At 50.7% G+C, this 14,737-nt stretch overlaps 1 protein-coding gene across 1 annotated transcript; it reads left to right on the forward strand.

Moving 5' to 3' along the window:
* Nucleotides 1-7,485: 7,485 nt before the first annotated feature.
* Nucleotides 7,486-9,380, forward strand: LOC126052223 (potassium voltage-gated channel subfamily A member 3-like). Its single transcript, XM_049832619.1, has one exon. It carries the CDS (start codon nucleotides 7,528-7,530, stop codon nucleotides 9,283-9,285), a length of 1,758 nt encoding a protein of 585 aa, XP_049688576.1. The 5' UTR covers nucleotides 7,486-7,527; the 3' UTR covers nucleotides 9,286-9,380.
* Nucleotides 9,381-14,737: the final 5,357 nt, after the last annotated feature.

Genomic DNA, 14,737 nt, shown 5'->3' on the forward strand with positions numbered 1-14,737 from the left:
ACAGAAGGGCCTTCAGGCAGAAGAGAATTTCACCTGGATTGTCAGCTAGAAAGCAAATGATGACAATATTAGCACTTTTTTGTGTGTGTTTCAAAGCACTGTACAAACATTCACTAATTAACTTAAGCCAGGGCTGAAGTAATGTGTTTTGCCTGGTGACGTGTGCAAGTTTTAATTTTCTATTTAGCCATTTCCTTTGAGACCGAAAACCCGAGGACCATGTCACTGGGGGATCCAGCTCACTGGAGCATCCTTGTCTTTGTCATGTGGCTCTCTAATTGCAGCCGGGCAGCCACCCTGTTTCTTCCCTTGACTTTATTAAACTCTAATGGAATTTTGATGGCTTCAGAGTAATTATACCATAGTGAGTTTGCTCTTGTGTTTGTTAGAAGGTGAAACGTGATGACCTACAAAAGGGCTTTTCTGTCCCCTCTTGGCTCTCCCCTGTCTGTCGTCTTCCCCATTTTAACCACCAGCAGTTACACCTCTGGCAAAATCTATCGTGTGATTTCGGTGGAAACCAGCGAGCTTCCTTGTTTTGTTTTTTTGGGTTAGCGTAGTCTCATGGGGGCTGTGGGTACCCAGAGCTGGGTCAGGCTCCCCCAGTCCCACTAGCCCTTAGGGGACTGGGATGCTCTGGGGGAAAAGCCTGGCTCTCCAAAAGCTGGCTTGTCCCCAAGCTGAATATATTGATGCTTGCATTAAGCTGCATTCCTCATGCTAGCTCCTTACTGACACCAAATCTGCTAAATGATGGGTCTTCCCCAAAGATGCCAAAGATGTGTAGTTGATGGAAGTCATGTCCCACTTGAATACAACATGATGGCAATGTCTCATCCCTCGTTATTTGCTCTGGGGCTGTGTCGATCAAACTCCTTCAAGCTCAGATTTCATCTCTTGCCTCTAACACGATGTTCACTGAACTGGCAAATGAAAAGTCATGAAAAAATCGGGAGGATTGGGGAAGGGTGGAGAAATCCAAGAGACAAAAACCAGTTGGAAAGTCCTTGCCTGCTTTCCAGGCAGCACAGTGGCTGTCACGGGGATCCTGTGCTCGGGTGAGACAGCTCAGTGCCCTCAATAAATCTCCTCCTTGCCCAGCTCCCACTGATCTAATTGCTGGGAGGCCGCTGTGCCTGGTGCCAGGGCAGAGGAGGGTTGAGGCAGGCTCCATCCCAGCTACCCAACACAGGAAAAATCACTTCATTTCCGTGATGCGATTTGTTTTTCTGAATATAACTGGCTAAAGAGTGGGAAAAAGGTGGAGAGTACATGTTTAAAAAATAAGCATTTGAGCCTGTACAAGGAGTGCTTTGTGGCCCATGGTGGCTAATAGATTCTCCAGTATTTCTATGCAAAACGAGATCATATTACTTAAAAACAGAGTTGTTTGTGCAGCCAAAGGGAGTTAGGCACCAATTCACCCTGAATAACTTGAGCAGCCTCTGAAAATTCAACTTAAAATAGTATTGTGAAGAGACTGATCCTGTGTTTTAGGGCAAACTGCTCCGACCACATTCATTTAGATGGATGAGCCATTGCTGGATTTGCTTGTAGGGGCTGATAGCAAGAGTTTTCGCTGCCGTAGGATGGCATTGTGGTTTGCTCAGCTTAAGGAGGATGCAAAGGCTGTGCCTTGCCTTGTGCCGCCTCGCTGGGTGACTGTCGCCAACTCCGACGAGAAGTGACATCCGTCGAATAAATTATTCAGGGGGTGAGCAGTCACCCCTTGCCTGCACCATGGTTTTTGCTGCTAGAAATTGGGGCTTTCGTGTCTTTATGCCGAGGGTGTGTCCAACTCGGCACCATTCCTCTCCCGACATTGCCTCGAGTCCCCAAGGAGTCCTCTGGCTTTCCTCCTCCCCATCGCTGAAATACAGGTCGTCTTCTGCTACTGTGGACATTTTTACCTTCATAATGAAAACACAGTAACGTTGCCCTGTTTTCTCCCTGGATTTGTGGTTAAATTGCTTTGTCAATGTAATCTTATACCTTAATGACCAAATAATGGCATGCAACAGGAGCTGCATAAGAAGTCGCTGGGTATCATTTTGCTGTCATTGTGAAGGCTGTGGAACATGATCCCCATTACAGTAGAATCTGCATTAACATTGTTTGGCCACCATAATCTCACCCGGTTAATCATATTTTTAGGATATTAAAATAGGTCTAACTATATCCTGAGTTGTAACCCCTATATCCCCAAAGGGTTGGATGGGATTTAGCTCAGGCAGCTCCGTTATAGCCAACAGAGTCACTGAGTGAAATAACGGAGCAATGCAGAGTAACTTGGCTGATCTTTTTTAGCCACCAAATCTTGTTCTTTGCTGACCAAGTAATACTCTTGCTAAATCCACAGCATTGTAGAAAAAAACCATATGAAAAATAGCTCCTGTCCATGCTCAGTTATTTTGGGTTAGCGGTTCAATTTTCACTTCCCCAATCTATTAACAGTAATGACTGTTCTCTAAAGACGTGCTGTCTTCCGTAGCTGGACTGCAGCAGTCAAAGAGGATCCCAGAGTGTTCGGGGTCCTTTTGTGCTTGGTGCTAAATACCTTGTTAAAGAGAGGCATCAGTTATCCCTACGGAGCTCGCAGCGATGCTCTTCACCTGTGCTAAGGGCTAAGCAAGCCACAGTATTTAGGCAGCATTGACTTTTCCTCCCTTTTCCAGATTTCAGTGTCTTTCTCATTTTCGGCAACCATGAGCGCAGTGAAAGGCTTCTGGTGTAGGATTTAAATAGAGTCTAGGTGGGAGGCGAGAAATATTCTCTTAATGTACAGATGAGAAACTGAGGCACGGAGAGATTGAAGGATTCACTCCATGACTGAGTTACACCCGGAGTCTGACTAAGACAGGGACAGGAATAGGGACTGTGTCCTCCAGAGTTAGAGCACTAAATTCATCCTGGGAAATCAAGATTCAGTTCCAATCCCTCCTGCTGCCTCCCTGGGTGACATCAATGAAGAATTTGTCTTACACAGCTGTTACCCCAGAGGTGTAACCCTCACTGGATGCTTTTGTGGTTTGATGAGGAGACGAGATGCGATGCCTGATTTCTGGGAATGGGGCCAGTGACCCCAGGTTGCTGTAGGTTGAGATAACATCACAGCTGTCCTGGAAGGGTGTGAGCCTCGGGGACTGCGGGGATGCTCCCACCTCCTGTGTCCGCAAGGGAGAAGGTGAGGATGGCAGGACTGGTCAGTGTGGAGCCAGAGGTCACGTTGTTCAAGTTATTCCCCAGCTGCTGAGCAAATAATCATAATTAAATTGGGGATAATCTGGAAGGGAAGAACTAGTTGAAGGCTACAGGGAGGGCAAGCAGTTGAACCTGACTGAAGCAAACTAAGCAGAGCAGGGTTAGAGCATACATTCATTTAGCTGTGTAACGTATGTTTTAGCTGTATAGTATATGGATTGCTCCAAGTTAACCTTGAAAAGTTGGGTTGATGCTGATGTCTGTCTGATGCCAATGGTCCTCTGCAGTCCTGTCTGCAGAGGCTTCAGGCAATGCTTAGTGACCTGAGTGACAACCTTGAGCCTTTATCTGTAACGTTTGTCCACGTTATGCGCGGCAGAGGTAGAGCTCATGTTTCTGAGATGACATGAGAAACCTCTCCAGTGACTTAATACTGCACTGCCTTGATGTAGCAGTTGGGGCTTTGCACGTTCCCCGCTGTGGGAGGAGAGACAATACATTTACAGCGCATTAAGGTATTATTGTAACGGCGTTTGTGCTGAAAGGTTTCTGATCCTCCGAAATAAAGAATAGCAGATTTGTCCCAGATTTATCAATGGAGGCAGGTTTCCCATTCAAACACGAGGGACGGGAGAGCTGGCGGGAGGGGAGAGCGGGTGAGATCCCGCTTGCTGCAGCAGCCAGGCTGGATGCTGAACCACTCTGCCCAGCTGCTTGGTGCTAACGGAGGGCAATGGGGGGTTTGGTGGGAGAAGGACAACCCCAAAAGGCTGCTTGAGAGGTGATGGGGTTAATCAAGAAGGATGCAATATTTCAAGGTGGAAGCAGGGTGCTAAGGCAGCCCCATGCCTGGAATAGCTGAGGGTCGGGGTGAAGGTCCTGAGATGTTTTGTGCAGCCCATGTGCCCCTGGGGAGGAATGCTGGGGGTTTCCCTTCGTGGTCCAGGTCTGGTTGTGGGAAGAGGGAAGCTGTGTCCCCCCCTCTGCTTGGAAAGCTGCCCTGAGAAGGCCATTAAAAGAGCAAAAGAATGATGCTTGCTCTGCTTCTTTGTAGAAACTGCATCTGATGTTATAGGTCAGCCTGTAGATCATTGCTCAGGGGGATTTCTTAAATGGCCGATAGGAATAAAATTAAGTTTGTTGAGACCAGATGCAGCAGAAGAGCTGGGTGAAAAAGCAGAGGGAAACTTGCAGAGGGAGGACTGGGACATACTGCATTAGACAGAAAAGCCACAGCCTTGAGGAGCAGGTTTGATACTGCACCTTGGACAACGAGCTCCCAGCTCGCAGGGAGGCGCTGGCCAGGTGGGACATCACAGAGATGTCCCTTATCCTGGGCTTTTATTCCCCTGCCTCTGCCCTTGTGCTCAGACCTCCTGGTTTTGGGATGTGACCTAGGCCACCTCTGTTGCTGCTTGACAAATTTTGGGCTTGGTGCAGTGCCTGTATGCAAACCCCTGTGGAGAACATGCGTGGGGCTGGAGGTGGGTGATGCCAAGCCGGAGGTGATGCTATTGCTGTATCCCCAGCGCTGAACCAAGCCTTGGCTGGGGACCTCACGAGAAGGAAGGAGCTGAGGGGACTTTGCTGGGGAGGAGGTGATCTGCCCCTTCAGCTGCTCTCTGCCTGCAGCGACGCTGCTTGCCTGGCACAGCTTAATTGGTTTTGATAGGATTACAGGGAAGCAGTGGAGGAGTAAACAGGGCCAGGAGGCCACGCAGTGCCTGGGGCTGCCGGGCTGTAGCCTCCGGACAAATCCTTTGAGCCAGTGAGATGCCAGACCAAAGCTGCCTGGAGCTCAAGAGTTAATGCTGCTGTGTTGTGGCTGATGGGGGGCGGGGTGGGGGGTGGGTGTAAGGGCTTAATCCTCATGCTGGTTTTAAGGGAAGGGCTTTTCCCAGCAGCATCCCAAAGGTCTGTGGGTCTCTCAATAATTTCCAAAGAGTTTGGCCCTGCCTGAGATCCAGACTAAACTGTTGCAATTATGGAAGTTAGGCCTTGTTGCCTCAAGCCTTTTGTCATCAATAAATGTTTATGGTTTAAAGCAGCCTTGTTTGTTTCCCTTAGACCAGATGACAGTGATTTATTGGCAGAAATCCTAGCAGAGGAAAGAGATGAGCCAGGCAAGTCTTGAAGCGCTACACACATATATGTAGTGAGGAGTTGATGGTTATTTCATGACCATGAAACCTGTGGAAAATAGAGCCTCAAACTTGGATGTGAACTGTTGTTTCCAGGAATTTTTCTCAACCTGCAAGCAACATGGGCAGCTGAAAGCTTAATGATGCTCCAGGGCTTTGCTTCCTCCTTTATCTGGGTTTTGGGATGTCTGGGAGATACTGTATGTTGGAAAGGAGGAGTGGATGGTCTTGCTGGGAGCATGTTGATGGTTAGCACTATTAATTGCTGTAGGAATGATGGGAGAGCAAGACTGGGGACCCATCGCTACAACTCCCTCCTGCCAGGAGATCTGCAGCCTCAAACAAAACAGGACTCAAAAGCGGGGCTTAAAGCCAAGGATGGAGGTGGCAACAAGGGACACGTGTCCAAGTCTGGGGCAAGGTGACATGGCCTGGAGATGGGTGTCCCTGCCTGTGATTGTGGGTGAATGTCTTCCAACAGCCACACAGAGCTGCTGCCTTAGTGCTGGTGTGAAAATCCCAGCACTGGCCATGCCAGCACTGGGAGGTTGGTGGGGATGGAGGCAGAGCGGGTGGCTCACCTAAAGGCTGTGTTGGGTTAGGTCCTGCAGCCAGGTCCACCTTTTCATGCACAGGACCTAGCTGAGGCTTATTTCCCCAGGAAATCTCCCTGATTTCTAGTGGCAGAGGGTTTTTTCCCCTCTGTCAGCAAAGAGGAAGGGGGGCTTGGCTCGCTCAGACCTCGTCTGCACTGTTAATCTGCCATTCGCAGTCTGGAGTCAGCTGTTACACCAATATTTATTGTTGTTTTCCCCCCCTAGGTTTGTATATTTTGTACAGCTTGTTTCTAATTTAAAGTATAAATAAGTTTGATCTTTTCATCTGTTTTTCTCCCTACCTTCTGCAGGCTGTGCTGGTTAAAAATAATCACAGTGATGAGCTAAAGTGCGGCTGGTGGAGGGGTTTTAACTTCCCTCACGGTGGGACCACTTGGCCAGCATGGGAACGGCGATGTGGTCGCCCTTCTCGCCTCTCCCCTACGCTTGTGGTTGGGCTTTTTCCCAAACTGGGAACTCCCTGAATTGCCTAAACCCTGCTTGGCACATGACTGGGGCTTAAAGCACTTTTGCTGTTGGGGGGGGGGGGTTGAGAAAATGGGGACCCATTGGGGGAACTGAGGGGACACAGCTGGGTGCAGAGATCAGAGGTTGTCCCTGATGCACATCTCCAGGGAACGGAGCGTTTTCCAGTGTTGGGCTCCTGCAGAGGAGGCTTTCACCTTAAAAAAGTCCCTTTTGACAAAAATTGGAACTATTTGCATAAGAAGATCAATTGAAGGGAGAAAGAAGAAAAATGTGGAGTCTTTTGGCTTTCTTGCAGGAAAGTCTGAAAAGCTGATTTGGGTTCACACTGAAGCTGTCTTGGTCGAGGGCTGGCTCAGCTTCACTTCTCTGTTTATTTTGCTGGGGGAATGCACATGCACACACATGCGTGTGCAAACACACACGCACACACACGTGGGCACACACAGACACATGCACACACACACACACAGAGTCTCTCTCCTATAGAGAAAAAAAAATCCCCAGCACTAGCTGAAACGCTGATTCAAAACAACTGTTGGCGGCTCCAGCCGCCGCGGTCTGCTTTCCATTACCCACAGCCCCGCCGTGGCTTAAAACGGTGACTTGAAACAAACAGGCAAACCCCAAAATTAATAATAAAAATTACATTTCACCTTCCCCGGGGAAGGGCAGAAAAACTCTTTCTAGGCAGCGGTTCTGCCAGGAAAAAACTCTCCCTGCTTGTAACCCGCTGAGCATCAAAGGATGCTCTCCGGGAGGGGACCGAAGCCCCTCAGAGTGTCGCTGGGTGGGGGGTACGGATTGGGCCCCCCCGGGCAGGGGTCGGGGAGGGGGTGCCCACGGCTTGCTGGGGGCTGCAGGGCAGGGCTGGGGGTGCTGGTGGGTGTCTCCAGGAGCGGTGACTGAGCGAGGCGGTGCCAGCGCTGGGGGCGGATTTTTTGAGAAGAGCCTCAGCTCTTCAGAGCAGCAGCAGCCGCTGGAGGAGTTGGGCGGCTGTTTCTCCCTCTCCGCCCGGAGGAGGAGGAAGAGGAGGAAGAAGAGGCTTCGGCTGCCGCCTCTCCGATCCCCCCCCTCCCCTTCCCCTTCCGCCCCACACCTTTATGGACGAGCGCCGGAGCTTGCTCTACTCTCCGGCTGCCTCCTCCGCCAGCCGGCATCCGAGGGGCGGCTCGACCAGCAGCCACCACAACCTGGGCTACACGGAGCAGCTGCCCCCCGCCACCCCCCAGCCGGGACCCGACCAAGAAGAAGAAGAGGGTGAAGAAGGGGAGGAAGGCAGCATGACCGTGGTGGGAGGCGGCGGCGGCGGAGACCCTTTGCTGGAAGAACCGCAGCATCCTCATCCTTTGCTCGGGGGGGACCGCTACGATCACGCCCCAACTCCGGCCGCCGTCCCTGCCAGCCAGCCCGCGGGTGGTGGGGAGCACGAGTGCTGTGAGCGGGTGGTGATCAACATCTCGGGGTTGCGGTTCGAGACCCAGCTGAAGACGCTGGCACAGTTCCCCGAGACGCTGCTGGGGGACCCACGTAAGAGGATGCGCTACTTCGACCCCCTCCGCAATGAGTATTTTTTCGACCGTAACCGGCCCAGCTTCGACGCCATCCTCTACTACTACCAGTCGGGTGGGCGCATCCGACGACCCGTCAATGTCCCCATCGATATCTTCTCTGAGGAGATCCGCTTCTACCAGCTAGGGGAGGAGGCCATGGAGAAGTTTCGGGAGGACGAGGGTTTCATTCGGGAGGAGCAGCGGCCGCTTCCCGACAAGGAGTTCCAGCGCCAAGTGTGGCTCCTCTTCGAGTACCCCGAGAGCTCTGGGCCGGCCCGAGGCATTGCCATCGTCTCTGTCCTGGTCATCCTTATCTCTATCGTCATCTTCTGTCTGGAGACTCTGCCTGAATTCAGGGATGACCACGACTATGAGGGAACTGGGGGAACCTTCGCGACAGGCAGTGGCCCTCTCCCACCTGATGTCTTCACCAACTCCTCGTCCTCGGCTGCTTCCATGGTGTCATCCTTCACTGACCCTTTCTTTGTGGTGGAGACTTTGTGCATCATCTGGTTCTCCTTTGAGCTGCTGGTCCGCTTCTTTGCCTGCCCCAGCAAGGCCACCTTCTCCAAGAACATCATGAACATCATTGACATTGTGGCCATCATTCCTTACTTCATCACACTGGGCACCGAGCTGGCTGAGAGGCAAGGCAACGGCCAGCAAGCCATGTCCTTAGCCATCCTCAGAGTCATCCGGCTGGTCAGGGTCTTCCGTATCTTCAAGCTCTCCCGGCACTCCAAGGGGCTGCAGATCCTGGGGCAGACCCTCAAGGCCAGCATGCGGGAGCTGGGCTTGCTCATCTTCTTCCTCTTCATCGGCGTCATCCTCTTCTCCAGTGCCGTCTACTTTGCAGAAGCCGATGACCCCAGTTCAGGTTTCAGTAGCATCCCCGATGCCTTCTGGTGGGCAGTGGTGACCATGACCACAGTGGGCTATGGAGACATGCACCCCATCACCATTGGGGGCAAGATTGTGGGGTCTCTCTGTGCCATTGCAGGGGTGCTAACCATCGCTCTCCCCGTGCCTGTGATAGTCTCCAATTTCAACTACTTCTACCACCGGGAGACAGAGGGTGAGGAGCAAGCCCAATACATGCATGTCGGGAGCTGCCAGCACCTCTCGTCCAGCGAGGAGATGAGGAAGGCTCGCAGCAATTCCACCCTCAGCAAGTCTGAGTATATGGTGATCGAGGAAGGGGGAATCAACCACAGTGCATTCAAACAGGCTGCCTTTAAGACAGGCAACTGCACAACCACAAACAATCCCAACTGTGTGAACATCAAAAAGGTCTTTACGGATGTTTAAAAAAACAAAACCAAACAAACAGCAACAAAATCTGAGGATGCGGTAAAAAAAAATAATAGTAACAATAATAATGCAAAGTGACTGTGTACTCGGTATTGTGTGGAACATGCACCATCGTCGGTCTGTGTGTGCCCTCGTTTTTATACGTTTATTTTTTTAGATCCTTCCTTTCTAAAGATCCAAAAAAAGGATTTAAAATTCTCTGAAGAAGAGGATGGCTAAAGGGTAAAGAGAAGAAAGATGAAGACGAAACACACTCACCGTCAAAACAGGTGTTTGTTCTGCAACATGTTGCAGGGCTGCTTTTGTTTTCTTGGCTTTGGGGACCTCTCTCTTTGCTCCTGAATTTCCCCCTCTTCCCTAAAGGCAGCGTGTAACCGATTTCCCTTCCATCACATAAGCTCACTTGTTGGATTAACAACCCTGGGTTGGGTGGGGAGACAAGGAAAACATGTTGCAGAGCGAACTGGAAGGGGGTTGGGAGGAAACAATCATTTAATTTTGCAGAGAGTCTCTGTTACCACACTGTTAAATGACGCTTAATATTGAAACATGTGGTGTGCCATTACAGGCACATCACAGATTCCCTTTTCTCCCCCATTAGATCATTTATGGAGTTCTAATCTGGTCAGAGACCGCGTGCAATCAGTGCTGATTTAAATAGAAAAAAAAAAAAGAAAAAGCCCTTTTTTCCATTGTTAATTCCCTTCCCCTGTAACCCTACGGCATTATTTCATCCAACGTCAAATTTGTGGCCGTGCAGTGGGTCTGTGTGTGGGGAGAAGGGAGGCGAAAGGCAAAATGGAATGGTTTCAGGAGCCGACGGTGCGCAGGGAACGATGCTGGCGTGGACCAGGGGATGCAGGATCCGTGACAGGCTCCTCGCCGTGGCTGTGCAGCCTCAAACCCACCCAGCTGGAGACAAAGGGATATTTCCTCCTTTTTTTGCAATGCGTTTGGGAGAGATGCAGCCGCTTATCGCAAGAAGATTAAAGTGGCGAACACGCCTTCCAGCGGAAGTCACTAATTCGGACCGGAGTGATGCAGTTGCCATGACGACCCTGGTTTCCTGGGAAACCCCCAAAGGTTGTCATGGCATCCCTTCTCCCATCCCCCTTGGTCCTCGCTCTTCTCGCAAAAAACCTTTCCAGATGGTTCCAGCCCCATCATCCCGCAGGACACCGCGGCTCTGCCCCGCTACGCGACCCCATCCTGGCACCCCCTTCCCGGGCCACGTCCCCGCCACGGCTTCCCCGGTGCCGAATAAAGCGCCCGTAGGCAATAAGTACACCACAAATCCACCTCTGCCTCGCAGAGGAGCTCACACCTTGGCAGTGAAATTTGGGGATGGAGTCTCATCCTGCAAACACGAGCGCCCGCTCCACCGAGAACGACCCCGAGCTCCCCCTGCGCCGTGCAAAACCCAGCGGTTTCCCCAAACCCGGTGTGAAATGGCACTGAGCAGCCAGCAGGAAAGCTCGGCTGAGAAACCTCGGCAGCTTTTTGAAACAAGGGGGACAGAGCTATAAAGAGCAGGATTGAAAAGTAACCAAAACTCCGCCGGGGAAAATACACCGGCTTCATCTTTACGTGTGCACCAGGGGCCACGGGACATCTGATGGGATCAGGTGAGCTTTGCACGGGGCAAAGTTTAATAGCATCATAACGTAATGTGGCTTTTTTGAAACAAACCTTGTGTTTTCCACTGCTTAGTGTTATTTTTCAGCTTGCCCTGCTGCTCTCGGGTATTTTTGCACATGTTAGGTAAAGTGGAATAACTTGCTATAGCTCCTCTGATTTTATTTGCTTTTCACTCTGCTTTTTAGTGCTATGCATAGGAGGAAAACCCTGCTACCTTTTTGAGCTGGATGTCTTCAATTCTGTGCTAAAAAGGTTATTTACAGTGGTTTAATGCTTCAGTCCGACCCCTGCCATCGAAGTAGGCTGAAGGCAGGGCCTGGCTGCTCAGCCTCGAGCGCCTTGGCTCCAGCTCTACTCTGTTTTGCTGGGTTTTAGGTTAAATAAAACAAGATTCCTTCAAGGTAGCATACTGCACAGGGACGCTGTTAAATACCTCCTATGACAAAAAGAGATTTGACCCCAACCTGTGCGAGTCATACCTTTCCCAAGTGTGTGGAAAGAGGGATTTGTCCTGAGAGATGCCGGCCATGCCGAAATAGGAGTTTAGCTAGGATTTTACCCAGACTGAAAAGGATCAGGACAGTTTGGAACACTCTCCCTTAGCCTTGCCTTAGCCCCAGTTAATAAAACCTTTATAACCAAGGAAAACATCAGAGCAGCTTCTTAGCTGATGGTATGTGACAGCTTTATTGGAGCTACCGCAGTTTTCACCAGCTGAGGATCTAACGAAGGATCTTTATCAGGGAGATGCTCTGCAGCATCACAGGAGGTAACAAACCTGGGATCCCTTGTCTGGGATAACTGGGATCCCTTGTCTGGAATAACTGGGAGCACCCCAGCATGCCTTTTCCCCAGGCTGCCAGCAGGCTGAAATGTCATTTCTGCCTACAAGCTCTCACTTTTTATTGTTATTCAAGCTTTTCCACATGCCTATTCCTAAAAGGAGGATTTGAGTTTAAAAGCAGTGGAAACAGTCCTACTTGGGAGAGTTTGCAGATAAGTTTTGTGTCTGTGTTTTCCCCATGGCAGCTGCATGGGGTACGGAAACCACATGTTCTCCTGGAAATGGCACAGTACAATTTCGGTTTCTCTGTCATCTAAAATAAGCAGAAACCTTGCAGGTTGTTAGTTTGCTTTCCTGACTACTTCCTGCCTTATTTTATAGGGGCAGAATAATTTCAAATGGCTTTTATTGACAGTAAAAGGCGCTGGGTGGGAGAGGCAGCAAGAAAACCACTTCATCCACTGGAGTAAAAGGCAGTTTTGCTCCAGTACTGAATGATATCACTGAAAACTATAAAAGCACTGCTGCTCTGTCTTTAAGATACACCCAAAAAATTGGAAGTGGAAAAATGGGGATATCCTTTCAAAGCTTTGCCCCATTTCTGTCTGCCTCTTCCCTCTGCGCTGTCTCGTTAGGTACCATGCAGCAAGATAAACACTTTCTGCTATTGCATGGTCTGACAGCTTCTCTTAAACTGGCTGCCGCGTGCGTTGTGCCAGGAATTGGAGAGATCCCCGAAAGATTGCTCTCTTTGCAGCCAGCTGCTTATTTAACTTACTCTGCTCTTTTGCAGTGTGCCTCCTATTAGGATTTAGGACTGTTTTAACAGTCACTCGGGAGTTAAAGAGGAGCCTCAGCCTTTGCAGCGTGTTGGACTCGACTGTTTCTAATGTGCTTAGAGGGGGTAGCATTAGGAGATTAGTATTAGCCGAGCTGCCTGCTTGCTGTCTGGCAGCCTGCTGCAGAGCCTTCCCAAGGCAAGGCGAAGGGCTTGCCTAGGCTCCGCTTATTACATTAAATGGAGGAAAGTGCATTACCAAAAGCTGCTGGCTGACATTTAAGATCACACAGAAAGCAAGTGGGGGAAAAGCAGCGTCCCTGAAGCGCTCGGTAGTCCCCGGTGTGGACTCACTGGCTTGTTGTCTGCATTTGCAGCGTGGCAGGGATACTTTCTGAAATGTCCTCCTCCTCCCCTATCCTTCATACCTGTCAACTGAGAGACAAAGTGACACTGCTGGCACTGAAGGATGGGAGCAAGGACGGGAGCAGGCAGCTCCTGCCCAGGGGATGCAGCCCTGGGAGGCTGTAGCTGCCTCCCTGGATGCTTTATGTATTCGGTTTATATAGGGCCACTAGGTGATATAGAGCCTTGTACAGTCTCCTACCTCCTTTCCTAGGGTCCTTTCCCCTTCCCTCTGCTTGTATTTTAGGACCTGTTCCCTTCCTCTGTTTCAGCCCTGGGTGCCACCTTGAAACACACCCTAGGTACAGGGTGATGCAGGGGACAGGCAGCCACCCTAACCCTGGCCCCTCTGCTTGGTACTTTGACACCGTCACCTTTTTCTTCTGCTTATTTGCCCTTTTTGTGTGTGTTTTCAGACCTGAACTCTTCTAAAAAGGTTCTGTTGTTCTCCAGCACAATAGATGCCCTTCAGGTGCTTGGGGTGGCCAGAGGAGCAGAGCAGTATCCATCCCACCCCACGTGTGGACACAAACAAGGGCTGGAGGTATCTCTTTCCTCCCGGAGGGTTAAATTTCTTCCCAGGCAATTGTTCCTGTTCCATCACTTGACAAAAGAAGTTGTTTTTTGTTTTTAATCCCCGGTTTCTAGACAGTTAAGTGGAGGCAAAGGGCAGGCAAGTGGCTTCCCCAGCAGAAGGGAAGGAGCCATCCAGAGCTCACCGGCTGCGAAGGGCTCTCTCCTGGCAGAGCTGTAGTGCAGGGAAAGGGTCTCTTGCAGTGGTTGGTGTGAACAGAGAGTGTTCTGCATGAAATCTGTTTAATTGTGTAGTTTGGAGCCCTCTTCCTGCCAAGCTTTTAAAATATGCATATCTTGGTGAGAGCACATGGAGGCTCCCATTGCAGCCTGATGGAAGGCAGGATCTTTTTTTTCCATTTTTAAATGCCTTAACAAGTGATCTCTGGGTAGGCTGCAAACTTGCAAGTGCAAACAGACAAATAGGATTTAAATGCAATTCATTTTGCCCTTTGGTCTCAATTGCTGCATGTACCGGGAAGGAGAGCTCAGTGCATTGGCATCCTTGTGTAAAGGCAGTCGTATGGCCAATGGGTGCAGGGAAATAGGGACTTTCTGGACATTTATGATGCTGTTGGCAGGCCAACATCCTATAAATTGTCTTCTTCGCTGCTACAGAGCTGGTACTGCTCTTCTGCACCCTTTCCTGCGACATGGGTCTGCACCCATAGTCCAAATGGGGTGCTTGGATCGACTTTGGGTGTTGTGTAGCTGGAGGATGTGTTCAGGATAGGATGCTGTTGCCTTTCCCTGTTTCCTTGAGTGTTGTTTACATGCCAGAAACTGCACTAACACAGCACCTGCTGGGTCTGGGCGAGCCCAATGGGTGCTGTGCTACTGGTTTTGGATGGTGGGAGCCCTCCCCCAGTGCCAGTGGTGGGAGTCAGGCATTGAGCACGGAGGGCTGGAGCGATGCGCTTCTCTGGCAGGAGGGTTTCCTTGGAAACAGCCATGGGACTGCGGCTGTCACCGCTCTGATGGGGACATTTCGGGGGTGTTTTGGGGTGGGTGCCCTGAGCTGCCTCACCTGAGCCGGGAATCGCTTCTCTGGCAGCGAGAGGGTTTTGACTTCATTTTGGGGGCTGGTGATATAGGGTTTTCTTAGGGCAGAAATAGGACTGGCATAGGAGGGGGGTACAGCCCTGCTGTAGGGCAGAGCCATCCCACAGCGGGGCGCACGTTCGCTGCTGGGGGGAGCCCTGCAGAGCAGCCCCAGCCCCTTCTCCACAGCATCTGGCTCTTGCCCCAGCCAAAGGTCTCCCAGCTCCACT

Source organism: Accipiter gentilis, chromosome 29 (assembly GCF_929443795.1).
Source record: "Accipiter gentilis chromosome 29, bAccGen1.1, whole genome shotgun sequence".
Taxonomy (NCBI): Eukaryota; Metazoa; Chordata; class Aves; order Accipitriformes; family Accipitridae; genus Astur; species Astur gentilis.

Coding starts and splice junctions, on each gene's coding strand:
- LOC126052223 (XM_049832619.1), top strand. CDS start 7,528: ATGGACGAGCGCCGGAGCTTGCTCTACTCTCCGGCTGCCTCCTCCGCC.